Below are 14,821 nucleotides of genomic sequence, written 5' to 3' on the forward strand. Positions count from 1 at the left end.
TAATTGAATCCTTGCACATTCTTGTTTATGTCTAAGTAGATCCCACTAAGCCCTGGGCACTTGGCTTGATTACTCCCTGGATCAAAGTTAAATTAAATTACCCAACAAACTTCTTTTCAGAGAGGGAAACATGCACAGACTGACTCACCTTCCAGAAGCTATCCACTTTGCCATACACAAGGGACTGGTTCTGCCTTTTGATTTCATTAATGTGGTGGATGTCACTGGAGTTCAGGTGCTGCTCAACCACAAACCCCAGAAAGCTGTTGTCTGGGGTATGAGCTGGTGTGCAAAGAAATGGAGAGGACAGTTAGCATCCAATCAGCAAGAAGGAACAACAATCGCATATTTAACACAGGCCATCTTACAACAGAATGTTTTCATCTTACTCTGTTCTTTCTTATCTGAGGAAGGTGAGAGATTGCTCTCTCCCACACGTTCCCAGTAAAACTGTCATGAGGATACTTCTCTCTAGGATGGATTAACCTGAACCCAAACCTGCTCTTTTTAGGGGAAATACATCTGTCTAAAAATCAGTAACATGTGTACTCTCTTCTGTTGCCTCAGAATAAGGTTACTGTCCATTTCCCAGCAGAAATGCTCTCACCCAGATTTCATCACCTACTGGCCAGAAACCTGTAGAGAGCAGTGTATTAAGTTGGGAATTCTGAATAGGGGCCGGGCCTCTGAGTAACTGAATCTCACTCCAGCTGCGTTTTTCACCCAGATACATAACAAGGGGTTTAGGGACAAAGCGATGAATAATCCCCTGAACCTTTCATCTCCTCTAAGGATTACTCACTCATAAAAGATGTAATTATGGGGCTACATTGAGCAGGTGCATGGAATGAAGACAGAATAAAAGGTAAAAGCTCGCTGGGGACAAACCACTCCAAAAACACAACTATTGCAGGAGAATACTGTCTACAGAGTAGGCTATTCTGGAAGAGAAAATTTTGGATTTCTCTCATTTGAGTTCTGTAGTTTCTCTAACACTTGACCAAGGGGGACAGCAACCCCACACCCTCTCCAAACATCTGCATCTTGCACCTACAATTTTAAAAGGCATTTCACCAGCAAGTGACAATCGGGAAAGAATTCCCTCTAAATTAAACAGAGACCCTACCCTCCTCTACTTTCATTCTGTCAAGAGAAATCTCAGTTTTTCAGGAGATGAGCCTGCAGGGGCCAAGTGTGGCTGATATTAAATGAAGCAACTGCTCTGCTTGGCTCTGACTTGAATAGAACAGCTATAATAACGTGAAATCAACTTCCTCCTGGTAACTGAGATACACACAAGATTTCTGAAAAGTCCATACACAGCAGCCTCAACCACATCCATTCACAGGTAGGTGGTCAACAAACAGGGGAAGTTGCTCCCTTCATCTTGTTCTGGTTGTCCTGGGACTGAGGAGCCCTTTCCCAGGCTTGTAGTGGCGCAGAAATCCTTTTCGACAGACAGAAGGGGAGAGGTGATCCTGCAGCACAGGCCTAGGACTCCAATGCCAAGACCCCAATGTCACCCACCATGCACGCAGGGGAACATGATGAAGAAGGGACACTGGCAGGAAGCCCTGAGCTGTAGAGATGCACAAGCCATGTAAATACTGTGTTGTCACCCTCCGTTTCCCAGGCTTTTGCCTAATGGGGGTGACAGAATGGGGTGATAATAGGGTTGTGACTGGGGAGTTGTGTTCAGTCTGGCCAATCTGTTATTTCATTTCTGCATTTTTGAACAAGTGCCCAGAGGCAACGGCAATGGCTGCAGTTGGCTGGAAAGTAAATAACAGAATAAATTCTGCCAACAAAAGGCAATGGGTTGCTTTTCTCCCCACTTTTGAGGAGCTGAGGGCAGAGGAAATTTTGAAGCATTAGCAGGGAGAGGAATACAGCCTGTGTGCATTTCTCAGTGTTATTATGCAGCTTAAAATATTTCCTTGGAAAACTTTTTGTTAATTCTAAAATTTTCAAATTCAAACCTGACACTATACTTCAGGATCAGGTTTGTTTATTTTCAGAAAATTTACATGGTGATTAAAGCACGATGCTTGAGATATGTTTCTGAAATGTAGTTATTTAGTCCCTAGGTGGGCACTTAAAAATTAATCCAGCAAGTAGAACAATGAGTTTTATTTCATGCTATAATATACTAAGGTATAGTAAAAAAAAACACGATTGTTAAGTCCCCACAATGAAAAAATACATATATGTAACATATGTTTGTGTGAAACATACTCCTAGCTTCTAGCTTGACTGGTGAGAAGGAGAAATAAATACAACAAAAACTTGTGAGGAATGGTGGGCTTTTGCTGCACTATTACTATAATTTGGTACTTATTAACTCTGACACTATGAATTTCACATCTAAGTTCTCTTCTGTGTTTCATCCAAACACTTTAACTTAACTCCTGTCTCGTCTTGTGAAATGTTAACTTGGGGATCAACAACCTGCAAGTGTGTTTAAAGGACCTCGAGTGAGACTTAAGATTTACAAACAGTATCACCACGTTTAATGAGCCAAGGCCTGAGCACTTGTCTGACCTCTACATGCCTCCTGCTCCCAGGTGACTTGAAACTTGCCTCAGGACACTAAATCTTGGCAACGTAAGGGTTTGCTCAGCTATGCCTTGCCCCAGCAGGTGATTCTGAAGTAACTATGGGCTCAGTGTGGCTTGTTTCCAAGGAGCTGACCACCAGCTGGAGCCTGTCTGGTAACATCTGCAGAGAGTGCCCTGGTCTTACCACGGGTGTTCTTAACGGTGGTTACAATAAATCAAAAGCCACAAGTCCAGTGGGAGGTTATCTGAAATGTCCATTTCATTGAGTTCAAATTTCACACCAATCTTACTTTTTTGCTCTGCCTTAGGAAGGGAATCGAGACTTTCATTGTGTTGTTGGGAGGGTTTCAAAGAGAAGGTATTTACATTTTAAGGTAAATCGAATAAATCTTCTCATAAACAGGATGTAGGAAATCCTGTACTGAGTAATCCCTCCATCCCAGAGGATAAACAAATGTGATCTTTTAAAAAGATGGCTGATACTTTGAGTTCTGAGTACATGCCAAGTTCTGTGCTAAGCGTATTATAGTGACTCTTCCGTTTTATCCTCATAACCATGTAACATGTTTGTACAGATGAGAAAACAGAGAGAGATGTGGTTTAACTACCCAAGTCTACATGGTAGGAAATGGCAACACTGGGATTCAGAGACAGATTGGCTACTTTCAGGGCACCAGCTCCTTAAGTCACTCTAATATACCACCTCATGGTTCATATAATTTCTGAACCCTGTGAACTACAGCAGTAAACCATATGTCAGAGGATCTTTGTAAGGTAGAGCAAAATACACAAGAGGGATCTGGAATACATACGCAGTATCACCTCAGTTTCTTGAGTATCTTGTACCATATGTATGTGGAATCACACATATCTTTTTACTTGCTACAAACTGCAGGAGATTTGCAAACATTGGCAATGATTTTAAGATAATTTAGAAAAAATCTCTCTTCTTATTAAGAGAAACACTACTTGAAGCACTTTGGAAGCAACTATTTACAAATGATTACAAATCAGCTTAATGTATTCCTTGAGCAGGGTATGATGATGACTACTTTTAAGAAGTATTTTAAGAAATACTAGGCCAGGCGCGGTGGCTCAAGCCTGTAATCCCAGCACTTTGGGAGGCCGAGATGGGTGGATCACAAGGTCGAGAGATCGAGACCATCCTGGTCAACATGGTGAAACCCCGTCTCTACTAAAAATACAAAAAATTAGCTGGGCATGGTGGTGCACGCCTGTAATCCCACCTACTTGGGAGGTGGAGGCAGGAGAATTGCCTGAACCCAGGGGGCGGAGGTTGCGGTGAGCCGAGATTTCGCCATTGCACTCCAGCCTGGGTAACAAGAGCGAAACTCTGTCTCAAAAAAAAAAAAAAAAAAAGAAATACTATTAGCTTAGTTTGAATAATTCATTCAATGACAAACATTTTGGAGTATTTCTACAAAGCAGGTTATATGATAAGTATTGATGAATTACAATATAAAGATGAGTTTCTGCCCTCAAGGAGCTTACTAACTACTTAATAAAGGAAGCATATACTATATCAAGCAGTTATAACATCTTTTAAACTATAATTCAAAATTCATACTAAATCAAGTTGACCTTTCTTTCAATTGCATATATCTTTGAGGTCTGTTTTTTCTAAGTCCCAAACATCTCTAAGAATGTTATATATCTTCACATCCCCTGGTCGCCAAGAGAAGAAACCCCAGTGCCAGCCTGGGCCAATTCCTTAGCCCTCACAGTCAGTCAGTAAGTCCTAGGAACATTAGTTTCTCAAAAACCCATTAACTCATCCTCTCCTTTTCAAATTGTGAGTCCAGGCCTCATCACTTTTTGCTAAGACTTCTGCAATAAACAAGCTTTTCTCTTTCCTGCATACAAATGGATTTATTGATTTTCCTGATAATAATAGAAATATATCCTCAGATTTAAACTTCAGTTAATAATGATATGGAGAAAAATAAGTTACATATCATTTCATCACCTAGAAATAACCAGTATTACTGATCTTTTTTCTAAATTTATGGATCATTCATTTTTCCCCTCAAAATACTGAATTCCAGTTAATGATGTCAGGCTGAAACATTAGAAGGTTCTTTTATGCAGCAAAATAATAATAATAATAATAAAGGTGGATTGATGGATAGAGAGGATTGGCATGCACATTGATAAAGTAAATGGTTAATTGTAGGATCTAGAATTGTGGGTTTCTAGTAACATTTCTTCTACTTTTTTGTATGGCTGAGAATGTCATTTCAAATATTGAAGAATATTGGTTGTCATCATATTCATGATGTTTTTGCTGACTCTGACAAAACCAACAATAGAAAAAAATTCATTGAAAAATAGTATGTCACAAGAAGAAATCTGGATTAAAAAGCTATACATAGTAATGTTATACTTCAAATTTTACCAAAATCGATTTTTTTCCCCCAAACAGTGGTGATACTAGTTTCTTCAAGAGAGAAGGCTGGGATGTGGGCTAGGGAAACTGTAATATACACTTGAGCTGAAAAGATGAGCATCTGAACTGTTGACAAAAGGCACATCAGGGTAAAATTTTCAAGTGTCAAAAAGCAATTTAGGAGGGAATGGATTCCTTAGAAGAGTAACACTTCTGAAAGCTGAGACTCAAATTCAAGGAACCCTATTCCTCACTGGTCTGCACAGAAGTTAAAGGCAAGAGTCCTGATTCAAGTTAAAGGCCAAAAAGGCAGTTTCAATCACAAATAGCTCCTTTGCTTGTCATGCCCTAAAAATAAAATTGTACATGTAAATTAACTGATCCGCAGCTACAGCCAACAGGCTTATCATTTCCATGAATGGGAACTGACTTAGTTCTAACATTACTATTTTATCAGGCAAAAGTTTTGATCCACAAGCCATCATTCCAATTTCTCCCAGATTCCAAAACTCTGGGAGAAATTCAGAGTTGGAATGATAATGATAATGACAATTGTTATGGTCTGAATACCACTTGAAAGCCCAACCATGTGAGTAAGTTCCCTTGGAAAACACAAGAGAGTAAGATGAGGCCAATGGACTCAAGAAGTTTCTGCAACCTTAAATTTGTACAACAGTCTCCTTCCCTATATTATTGCATGGACTAAAAACAGAATAGGCAATATTGTTCACTGCAATTTAATTTAACCAATAAAAGATTTTCTGAATGCCTGCTATGTGCCAGGTACTCTTCAGGATGTTAGAGTTCCAGTAATGAACAAAGCAGCTAAAATTTCTGCCATTATTTATCTCAGATTCCAGGGGAGGAAAAAGAAAAGAAACAAAAGTAAGTGTAACATAAATTACTGGGTAGCAATAAAGTTATGGAGGAAAATAAAGCAGGGTAGGAGAGTAGAAAGTTGGGGGGGAAAGCAGTTGCATTTTAAAAGAGGAAGTCAGTCAGTCTCACTGAAAGGACATTTGAATTAAAAACCTGAAGGAGGAGATGGAAAGTCTAAAAGAAGAATGTTCCAGGAGATGGGACAACCAAGGCAAAGGCCTTGAGGGGCAGTGCGTCTTTTCTACTCAAGAAACAGCAAGGAAGTAGAGATAAATCAGCAAAAAGCAGCTTAAACAACAGGGCCTTGAGGCCCCTGGGGAAACTCCCTCTAGTAGCCATAACTAGGATGTTCCTCACCTCTGCCTGCAAATTTTCCCTGCTCCATTCACCTGGGTCTGTCATTTCTAAAGCAGAAGTATGAGAAAGCCTTATTTTTGTGTACCTCCTGACTCCACTGAAGAGAACAGAGACTTAGACATCCCACAGATGATCAGCGGACACATACTGGACAAGAGGATAAAATAGACAACCAAATAAAGATTCCAATCTAACTCCTAAATTGACTCATAAGGAACAAGAAAATACTTATGCTTAGTTGCCTCTTTGGCCTTTACTAAGGAGCACCTTACAAGGATTTGGGAAAGAGGAGGAAGGGATTAAAAAAAAAAAAATCAAAGAGGTGGAAGGTGAAATGGAAAGGCTCTAAACAGCCCCAGAATCCCCAATCTGCTCTTCACTCAACTCCCTGTTATAGCTGCCTGTCTTTTTGGCTCCAAATTTCCATAAGCACCAAGAAACACTGAATATTCTCCAGCCTTAACTATACAGAATGTGAGCATCCAGAAGGCAGATTCTTCTGTCTTCACATTGTAAATGACGGCCAAAATGCTGCAGGTATTTAACACACACATACACATAAATAAAATGAAATAAAATCATACAAATGTAGTTTGCTCAGGCAATGTACTAATTGCTCTATGGTAATGATATGAATAGTGAGGCTGGCAGAACTGATTTCAAAGGTTACTGAAATTTTTGTAGGATATAAAAATAGGGCCAGGCGCGGTGGCTCACGCCTGTAATCCCAGCACTTTGGGTGGCCGAGGCGGGTAGATCATGAAGTCAAGAGATTGAGACCATCCTGGTCAACGTGGTGAAACACCCTCTCTATTAAAAATACAAAAAATTAGCTGGGCATGGTGGCCCATGCCTGTAATCCCAGCTACTCAGGAGGCTGAGGCAGGAGAATTGTCTGAACCCAGGAGGTGGAGGTTGCGGTGAGCCGAGATCGCGCCATTGCACTCCAGCCTGGGTAGCAAGAGCGAAACTCTGCCACAAAAATAAACAAACAAACAAACAAATAAATAAATAAATAAAAATAAGGTCTGAGATCGGAAACCAAGGATGGGATATCTTGCAATGTCTGCTACTGCTACTTTCAGCCATCCATTCTAGGGAAATAGAAGGAAAAACTCAATTAGATAAAGATGGTTTACCACTGCCAATGTTTTTATATAAGACAGATGAAGTTGTGAAAGTGGGTGTGGTACAGATAATTAGAGCTATCCAAATACTGAAAAATTTACAGTGTAAGTTATCAATTTTAGTGCTACCTCTTCTAAATGGTAAGGGCAAAAATGCCTTTGCTCTTATTTTTCTATGCAGATAGATTTCTTGCATTTATTTACTGAGATATAATGCACCTTGAGACTGTGAAAAATAAAAGACTGCCTTCAGGAGTTTAAAACAAGCTGTATACATAGTAGACTGCAGGCAGAGACTGAAATAATGCCTAAATATAAGCCAAGCCAGGTACCTGGCAACCATAAAAAAAAAAGCATCCGTTAAGTCTCAGCAAGAAATAACAAAAACATCCCCAAATAAACATAAATTAGGAACTAGCCACTTGACTGTAGAAGTCTTGGAAACAATGGTTTTCAAATCTGAGTAGAATCCTGAAGAAAAAACAGATGATACATTAAGTGGAAAAAAAGGAGACACAAAATTTTAGTACGCAGGTGACAAGTATGTAAAAATATACTTGTGAAAAAGATAAAAGTTACACCAGGGTTAGGGGAGCCTTTTTCAATAGGAGACAGTCTTACCCTGTTTTTCTAATTGGGTTACATTTCTTTATAACTTTGATTGGAAAGGTGGAATAAGTCGCTTAAGTAGAGTTTTAAAGAAAAAAATACATTTTGCTTTAAGGGCAATTTGAAGGAGGTAGGGATGATAAGGTACACTCTCAGAGACCAGCAGGCTGTTGGGTGAGGCAGGGGCCAGGACCTGGGAAGGGATATGGTGAGGCCAGAGAGCCTAAGGTCTTGAATACTTTGCTGTGGAGTTTGAAAATGACCCCATGGACAAAGGAAAGGCACTGCAGTCTCTGAGGCGAAATAGCTTGATCCAAGCTGAGCTTTGAAGAGCTGGTTTTTCTGGCTGTAGGAAAGCCTTCGTGCCTATTTCACAGGTTGTGTTAACATGTAGACAGGAGGAGAGAGAGCAGGAACAGGGGCCTAGAAAGCAGAACAACCAGACTTAACAGATTCCTGGGAAAAACCCATCACTTAAGATCTAATCAAATGGCCTTAGTATTGTCTAGCTACCAGCCCTTCCAGAAGCTGCTTAGGAACTTATCAGAAATAGTCTATGTGGACACCACCTAAAATGCCTAGCTGCAAAGAGAGCACATGATGATGATGGCACCAGTGAACTCGTAAAACTGGGGGCAAAATAATACAGAAAAGTACGGCTTTTTAACTTGCAGAGACCCTACCAACTTAGGAAATGAGTTAGAGGAGAAAAAGAAGGAGCCTTAAAGTGAGACATGTACCATGAATATTTAAGAATGCAAACACATTCTGGTCCAGCATATTTCATTTCACTGCTCCTAAAGATGCATCCCCAGTGGTGTATCTTCCCACTGGGTTATTCTGGATCAGCCTTATCCAGGCTCTCTGTCTGTACACGAGCTATAACACTGCTACATCTTACGATAAGACAGATAGATCTGAAGATTTGATTCCTCAAGTGTAATACTTTATTTCTGCAGTCTCCAAACTTTTCATTGTGCATCCCATTGGTAGAACACAATCTAAGCCCACAGGAGTCTGAGTATATCAACATATGTGCATATTTATATAGAAATTACATAATGATTATTACCCAGATCATCTAAGCACTAGAAAATTTGTTTCACTTTTGAAAAATCAAATTTTATATATATATATATATATATATATATATATGTGTGTGTGTGTCTTTTGACATTTGATATTCAAAGGAATGGTCTTTCTCTTCAGACCACTACAACAGCCACACTGAACCAAAGGGCAAAGAAATGGAGGGTTCTATGGGAAGGACTTAGTTGGACTGGACCCCAAGCCTTCATCACATGGGAAGAAAAGGACCCTCTTGCAAGGATGCATCCAAGTTCACTGTGGGCAGGCACCGGAAACCAGGGTGCAGGAACTATTTTGTTGCTGTTGTTGCAAATTTTTCAGCTAAGACACATCTTTCTAGGATAAAGGTCTCAAACTGCTTCATTTCTCTCTTCATTTCTGTATTTCCTCCATTCAAGTCAGCCTCATCCATGAGAAAGTTTTCCAACAACCTGTTACTTGATGGATTTAACAGCCACTAATGATGACTGTTTTGCTCTACTGTCTCATCAGGAATTTTATAATGCTCATTTTCTAAATCTTCATTCCTTTTGCATTTATTAGCTGTGATTTCTCCATGATTACTGACTTTTTCTCATTAGCTATTTGATTATCTTCAAATATAATTTGTGCTAGAAAGGCATGATCAAAGTGGCTTTTTTTTTTTTTTTTTTTTTTTACAGTAATAAGGTGGTATCCTAGCAATCTGTGAAGGTGACCCACTACACTCTGAGGAGCTTTCTTGTTTGGTGTATCATTCTGGAATCCAGAATTTTCAAGTACTCCCTTCTTTTTGTATACTCAAAATCTTGGTTCCTACAACATACCGTAACAGTTTCAAATAACAATATAAATATTTCCTACTACAACTGTACAGTCAAAAGATTGTCTTTTAAAGTCACTTAAGTAATCATCTTCTCTGTATGAGAAGTTAACACCTACCTGATGCATACAGCTGGTTTGTCTCAATCTGTTTTCAATTTTTAGCGAATGCTTTTTTTATTTGGATTTTTATTGTGGTAAAAGACAAGTAACACTAAACTTACTATCTTAACCTTTTTAAAGTGTTCAGAAGTGTTAAGTATATTCACACTGATATCCAATAGATCTTCAGAACTTTTTCATCTTGCAATACTGACACCTCATAACGATTAAACACTAATTCCTCCTCCCAACTAGGTAACCACAGTAGAGAGGCAGAGTTGCCCACCCCCTGTAGGGCAATCAGCAGCAAGGCTGCTGTGAACTTTGGGTGAACTCCAGAGAAGTGAACCATAATAGGAGGATGTGTATGTCTCAGAGTAGAACAGAGACAGGCCTAGAGAGATAACCAGCTTTCACTGACCTTGCTGCAAGATAGTTGTTAGCTGAAGTATGAGAATAATAACCACAGGCTGTTCTAAGTAACTGCACCCTCCCTCTCCTATGTGCTTTGTAAATATATAAAATAAAGTACCCTGAGACAGATTGGGGCCGGAGAGACTAACATCCTCACTCTCCTGGACCACCTGGCCCTGCTTTCTCTATGTTTCTGTTTGTGCCTTTCTTTATCCCCCCCACCATTCCCTCTTAGGTCTTTGAACCCTTATGTAGCACGGGAAGTAGCTCGCACCAGAAACCACCTTTCCACTTTCTGCTTCTATGATTTCTGACTACTCTAGATACTTTAAGAATGGAATAATATGATATTCATCCTTTTGTGACTAGCTTATTTCACTTAGCATAAAATCCTTCAGGTTCATCTGTGTTGTAGCATATCAGGGGATTTCCTTTTTTTAAGGCTAATTTCCAAGCATATGTTTACTACATTTTCTTTATCCACTTGTGCAGATGGATATTGGGTTGCTTTCCACCTCTTGGCTATTTGGAATACTACTACAGCGAACATGAATGTGCAAATATTTCTTTGAGATCCTAATTTAAATTCTTTGGAGTATTTCTCTTTTTAAATTAGGTAAAATATTTAGATGGCCCTAAAGTCAAAATAAGGAACATTAAGAGGCATCAACCTTCTAGTCCCATCCCTGGATACCCTTATCCAATGGGGATCACTTTATCCAATGGCAATCACTTTCATTCGTTTATCCTTTCATTGTTTCTTTTGGAAATATAAGCTCATTCATATACACTAACATGCCCACACACACTCTTCCTCTATATCTGACAAATATAAAAGGGAGTAGCTCTACACTGTCCTGCGTGTTGGCTTTTATCACTTAAAATATCCTAGACATGCCCCTCCTAGGGTGGAAACCTTCCTCATTTCTTCTTATAGCTATGTAGTACTTTACTTTATTAATGGACCATATTATTCACTTAGTTGCCTATGATAATTACTTGGGTTGTTTCTTGTTGCTTCCTGCTACAAACAGTGCTGCACTAAATTGCCCTTGTGCACATGCTCTATCTTGATTTTGTTCATTATCTTTGGGATACATTCCTAGATATGAGGTGCTTAGTTGGAGAAAGAAAATGCAGAGGCAGTTTTACTAAATCCTGACAAACACCCTTCCCATTGGGTTAGCACCATGCTGCATTCTAACCACTAGGGTAGAAGAGGACTGGTTTTGCTCACTGCACCATCAGAATAGTTATGCTGTTCAACTTTTCCACTTCTTCCAATCTGTACATCGGACATGGTATCTTGGTGCAGTTTAAAAATTTATTTCTTTTACTGTGAATGAGGTTAACGTCTTTTCATATGTTAAGAGCAGTAAATTTCTCTTTCCTCTAAACTGTTAATAGCCTTTTCCCATTTTTCTATTGGAACATGGAACTTTTTCTCCTGATTTGTGTGTATACGTGTGTGTGTGTGTGTATACATGTAGGTATGTCTATAGTGAATTTAGCCCTCTGTGATATGTTTTGCTTATGGTGTTACTGGTTGTTGTTTTGCCATACAAGTTCTTCTTTTTTCTAAAATATAGTCAAGCATATCAATTTGCCTTGAACTCTGCTGAATTCTGAGTCATGGTTAGGAAACTTATCCCCTTCCCAGGTTAATAGAAATTAATTCATGTTTTTGTCCTCAGTTACATTTTAAGCAGTGAATTTCTTTCAATTTAATCAACCAATACTGCTGAAATTCTCCATCCACAGAGAACAATAGGTTTTCAGGACTCTGAATACCAACATTCTAAAACAGAACTTTATGTTTTCTAGGAAAAAAACCTTCCCTTCTCTACTCCCTGGAAACCCCATCTCTTGTAGGACATACACCTGCCATATCATTCAGCAGTTTTAGTTTTAGTCACTTTGGACACAGTTACTGTTTTATTTCACTTGGTTTAACACACAAATCACTTTTTAGGCTATTCTGTGCCACCTTCTCCCATCCCCTCAAAGTTACACAGCAAAGTCAAACTATGCAAACTCTGAGCATCGTCACAGTGATGAAAACCATCTGTCACCCACTGTGCTGAAAATCAATTTGACCCATGAACTGTGCCCCAGGGACAGTGTGTAATAGCAGGAAGATAGAGCTTCAGGAACAATAATGTTTATGAAGCATACAACACATTCTCACAAATCTGAGCTTACAAGAACACTTAAGCATGAGTTGATTTTTAACATTACTCTCCATTCTTAATTCTCCCTTCTCATGCCTAATAGCCAAAGATTAATCCAATGCTGAGACATTTAGTGAGTGTGACACAGGGGTCACCTTCAAATAGCTGCATACAATGGGGAGGGGCAACCACATGAAGAGAAGATTAGGAAGAGTTGTTTTGGATCTTGGTTCAACAAAGCAAACAGTCATCTCAGAAGTTAAGAGTGGAAACCTCTGGATTAAAATTATTGTGATAATTTTAGAAAATAGGAATTCTCTCATCATCTAAATTAACTCTCTCATATGGCCTTTCACTTCTGGAATAGAACTTCATCTCATCACTAAGGCCTATTGACCTATAAAATTTCATTTTTGTCACAAACACTATCAAATGTAGTATTTGGGTTCACAGTCCTTAGCTAATTAGAAATGAGGCTAGTATCCTAAATAGGCAGCAGCAGGAAGAAATGGTAAAAGTGTGAAAATAGCACTATAGAAACAGAAAATGTCTAAGAGCCTAGCATCTGTGGCCAGTTAATTCATCATCATTCGGTGTGTTATTCTTACTATATTGGCTCATGAAATGATCATTGCCTACTGCAAACAATGACACCAAGTCAGCAAGACAAAGTAAAATTTCATTCTGGGCCTAGGATTTAAGAAGTCAGTAAAATACAAAACTGAGTTTAAAACCGTTCCAGTTTCAAAAAGCTAACTTTTTTTAAAAAAGTTTGATGCTTAAAATAATTAAGTTTTAACTATGTGGAAAATAGATCTGCATGAAAGACTTAGCCCTTCACTAGGGACACAGTACACCCTCAACAGCATCTATGTGGCATAAAATGTGTTTAGTGCTCAACATCTGAAAGTCAATGCAAAGTCCTTTCCCAAATAGTTTCTAATGATACTCTGTATTGAACATTTTTCTCCAGAACATTTCCAAGGCTTTTCAAAAAATGTTCATGTGGCCTTTTGATTTCAACTAAAAAAACAAAAACGAAATAAAACAAATTCAGTAATTCCCAAGAAAAAGGTTCAACAGCACACGCGCGCACGTGCACACCCACGCATTCTTCTGCAGCTAACGGTCCTGAGAATCATAACCCAAAATAGATGGCAGCTAGTTAATTTTCCCATCTATCTTTGCTGGCATTCTGGAAAGCATGCATGAAACATGAATACTCACGGAACATGGTATAAAACTGCTGAGGATTTAGATTCCATTTTCCCCAGGGGGTCTTATGGCCTTTCGACTGGGCATAATTTGCGTGATTAAATTCGGGTTCAGTACCAAATGAATCGAGGACTCGGAGCATGCACCTGAAAGAAAAAAGCAAAGTGTGTAACACTGCATACTTGCCCCCCAAGCCGAAAGGTAAAAGCTCTAACCCTTCCTTCAGGACTACTAAAAATAGACAAATCCTTTTAAATAGAAGCAGCACCAGACAAGAATTGACATGTTTTAGAACAGCTTGTGTAGCAAACATCTACATGTGTGCCTTTAGAGACTGAGCCATCAAACAGCACATAGGATTTGCTTCACATCAGGTGACTAATTATACAGGATCACTCAACTACCAGCAAAACTAAAAGTTCTACGACAGCCTGAACTGGGGACTGCCAGGTTCACTGCTGTACCCCCCAGCACCTGGCCAGAGCTGAGCACACAGTAAGTGTCTAATCAACAGATGCTGAAGAAACAAAGAACTACCATCTATAGAGGTCTTATTCTGCTTAAAGCATATGACATGTGTTATCTCTAGGAGCAGTCATTCAATGTTTTCATCAATTAGAGTATTTGACTTTACTTAGAATCTCATTTAGTAGGCAATGGTATTTTTAATATATTTGATAATAATAGAACTTTATTTGCTTTATCCTAGAGCTTGAAGAAATACAAGTGAAGATGTTTTGTTTGCTATTCCACCAAAGCCATAAAACAGGGCCAAATCAGTCTACCACTTATTTTTATATGGTCTGTGAGCTTAGAATGATCGTTACGTTCTTAAATGGCTTTTAAAGAATCTTTTGTGATATGTAAAAATTATATGAAATTCTGATTTCCATGTTCAAAAATAAGAATTTTATTTGAACGCGGCCACACTCTGTCATTTACCTACTGTCTATGGCTGCTTTCATCCTGTAACAGCAGAGCTGAGTAGCTGCAGCGACTGCATATAGGGCCTATGAAGCTTAAAATATTCAGTAGCTGGCTCTTTTCAGAAAAAGTTTTCTGACCACTGCTCTGGAGTGCACAAAGAACAAC

At 39.0% G+C, this 14,821-nt stretch overlaps 1 protein-coding gene across 7 annotated transcripts in view; it reads right to left on the reverse strand.

Annotated features, from left to right (window-relative positions):
* The window catches only part of MGAT5 (alpha-1,6-mannosylglycoprotein 6-beta-N-acetylglucosaminyltransferase), a 326,791-nt gene that overhangs the window by 87,231 nt on the left and 224,739 nt on the right, over positions 1-14,821 (reverse strand). For all 7 annotated transcript variants that reach the window (XM_054257690.2, XM_008998990.5, XM_078327938.1 and 4 more), the window contains 2 exons: positions 13,742-13,875; positions 149-282 (listed from right to left, as the gene is read on the reverse strand). In XM_054257690.2, the coding sequence (XP_054113665.1) occupies positions 149-282; positions 13,742-13,875 (268 nt within the window). The remainder of the gene's footprint in view (positions 1-148; positions 283-13,741; positions 13,876-14,821) is intronic.

Source organism: Callithrix jacchus, chromosome 6, assembly GCF_049354715.1.
Source record: "Callithrix jacchus isolate 240 chromosome 6, calJac240_pri, whole genome shotgun sequence".
NCBI classification, from domain to species: domain Eukaryota; kingdom Metazoa; phylum Chordata; class Mammalia; order Primates; family Cebidae; genus Callithrix; species Callithrix jacchus.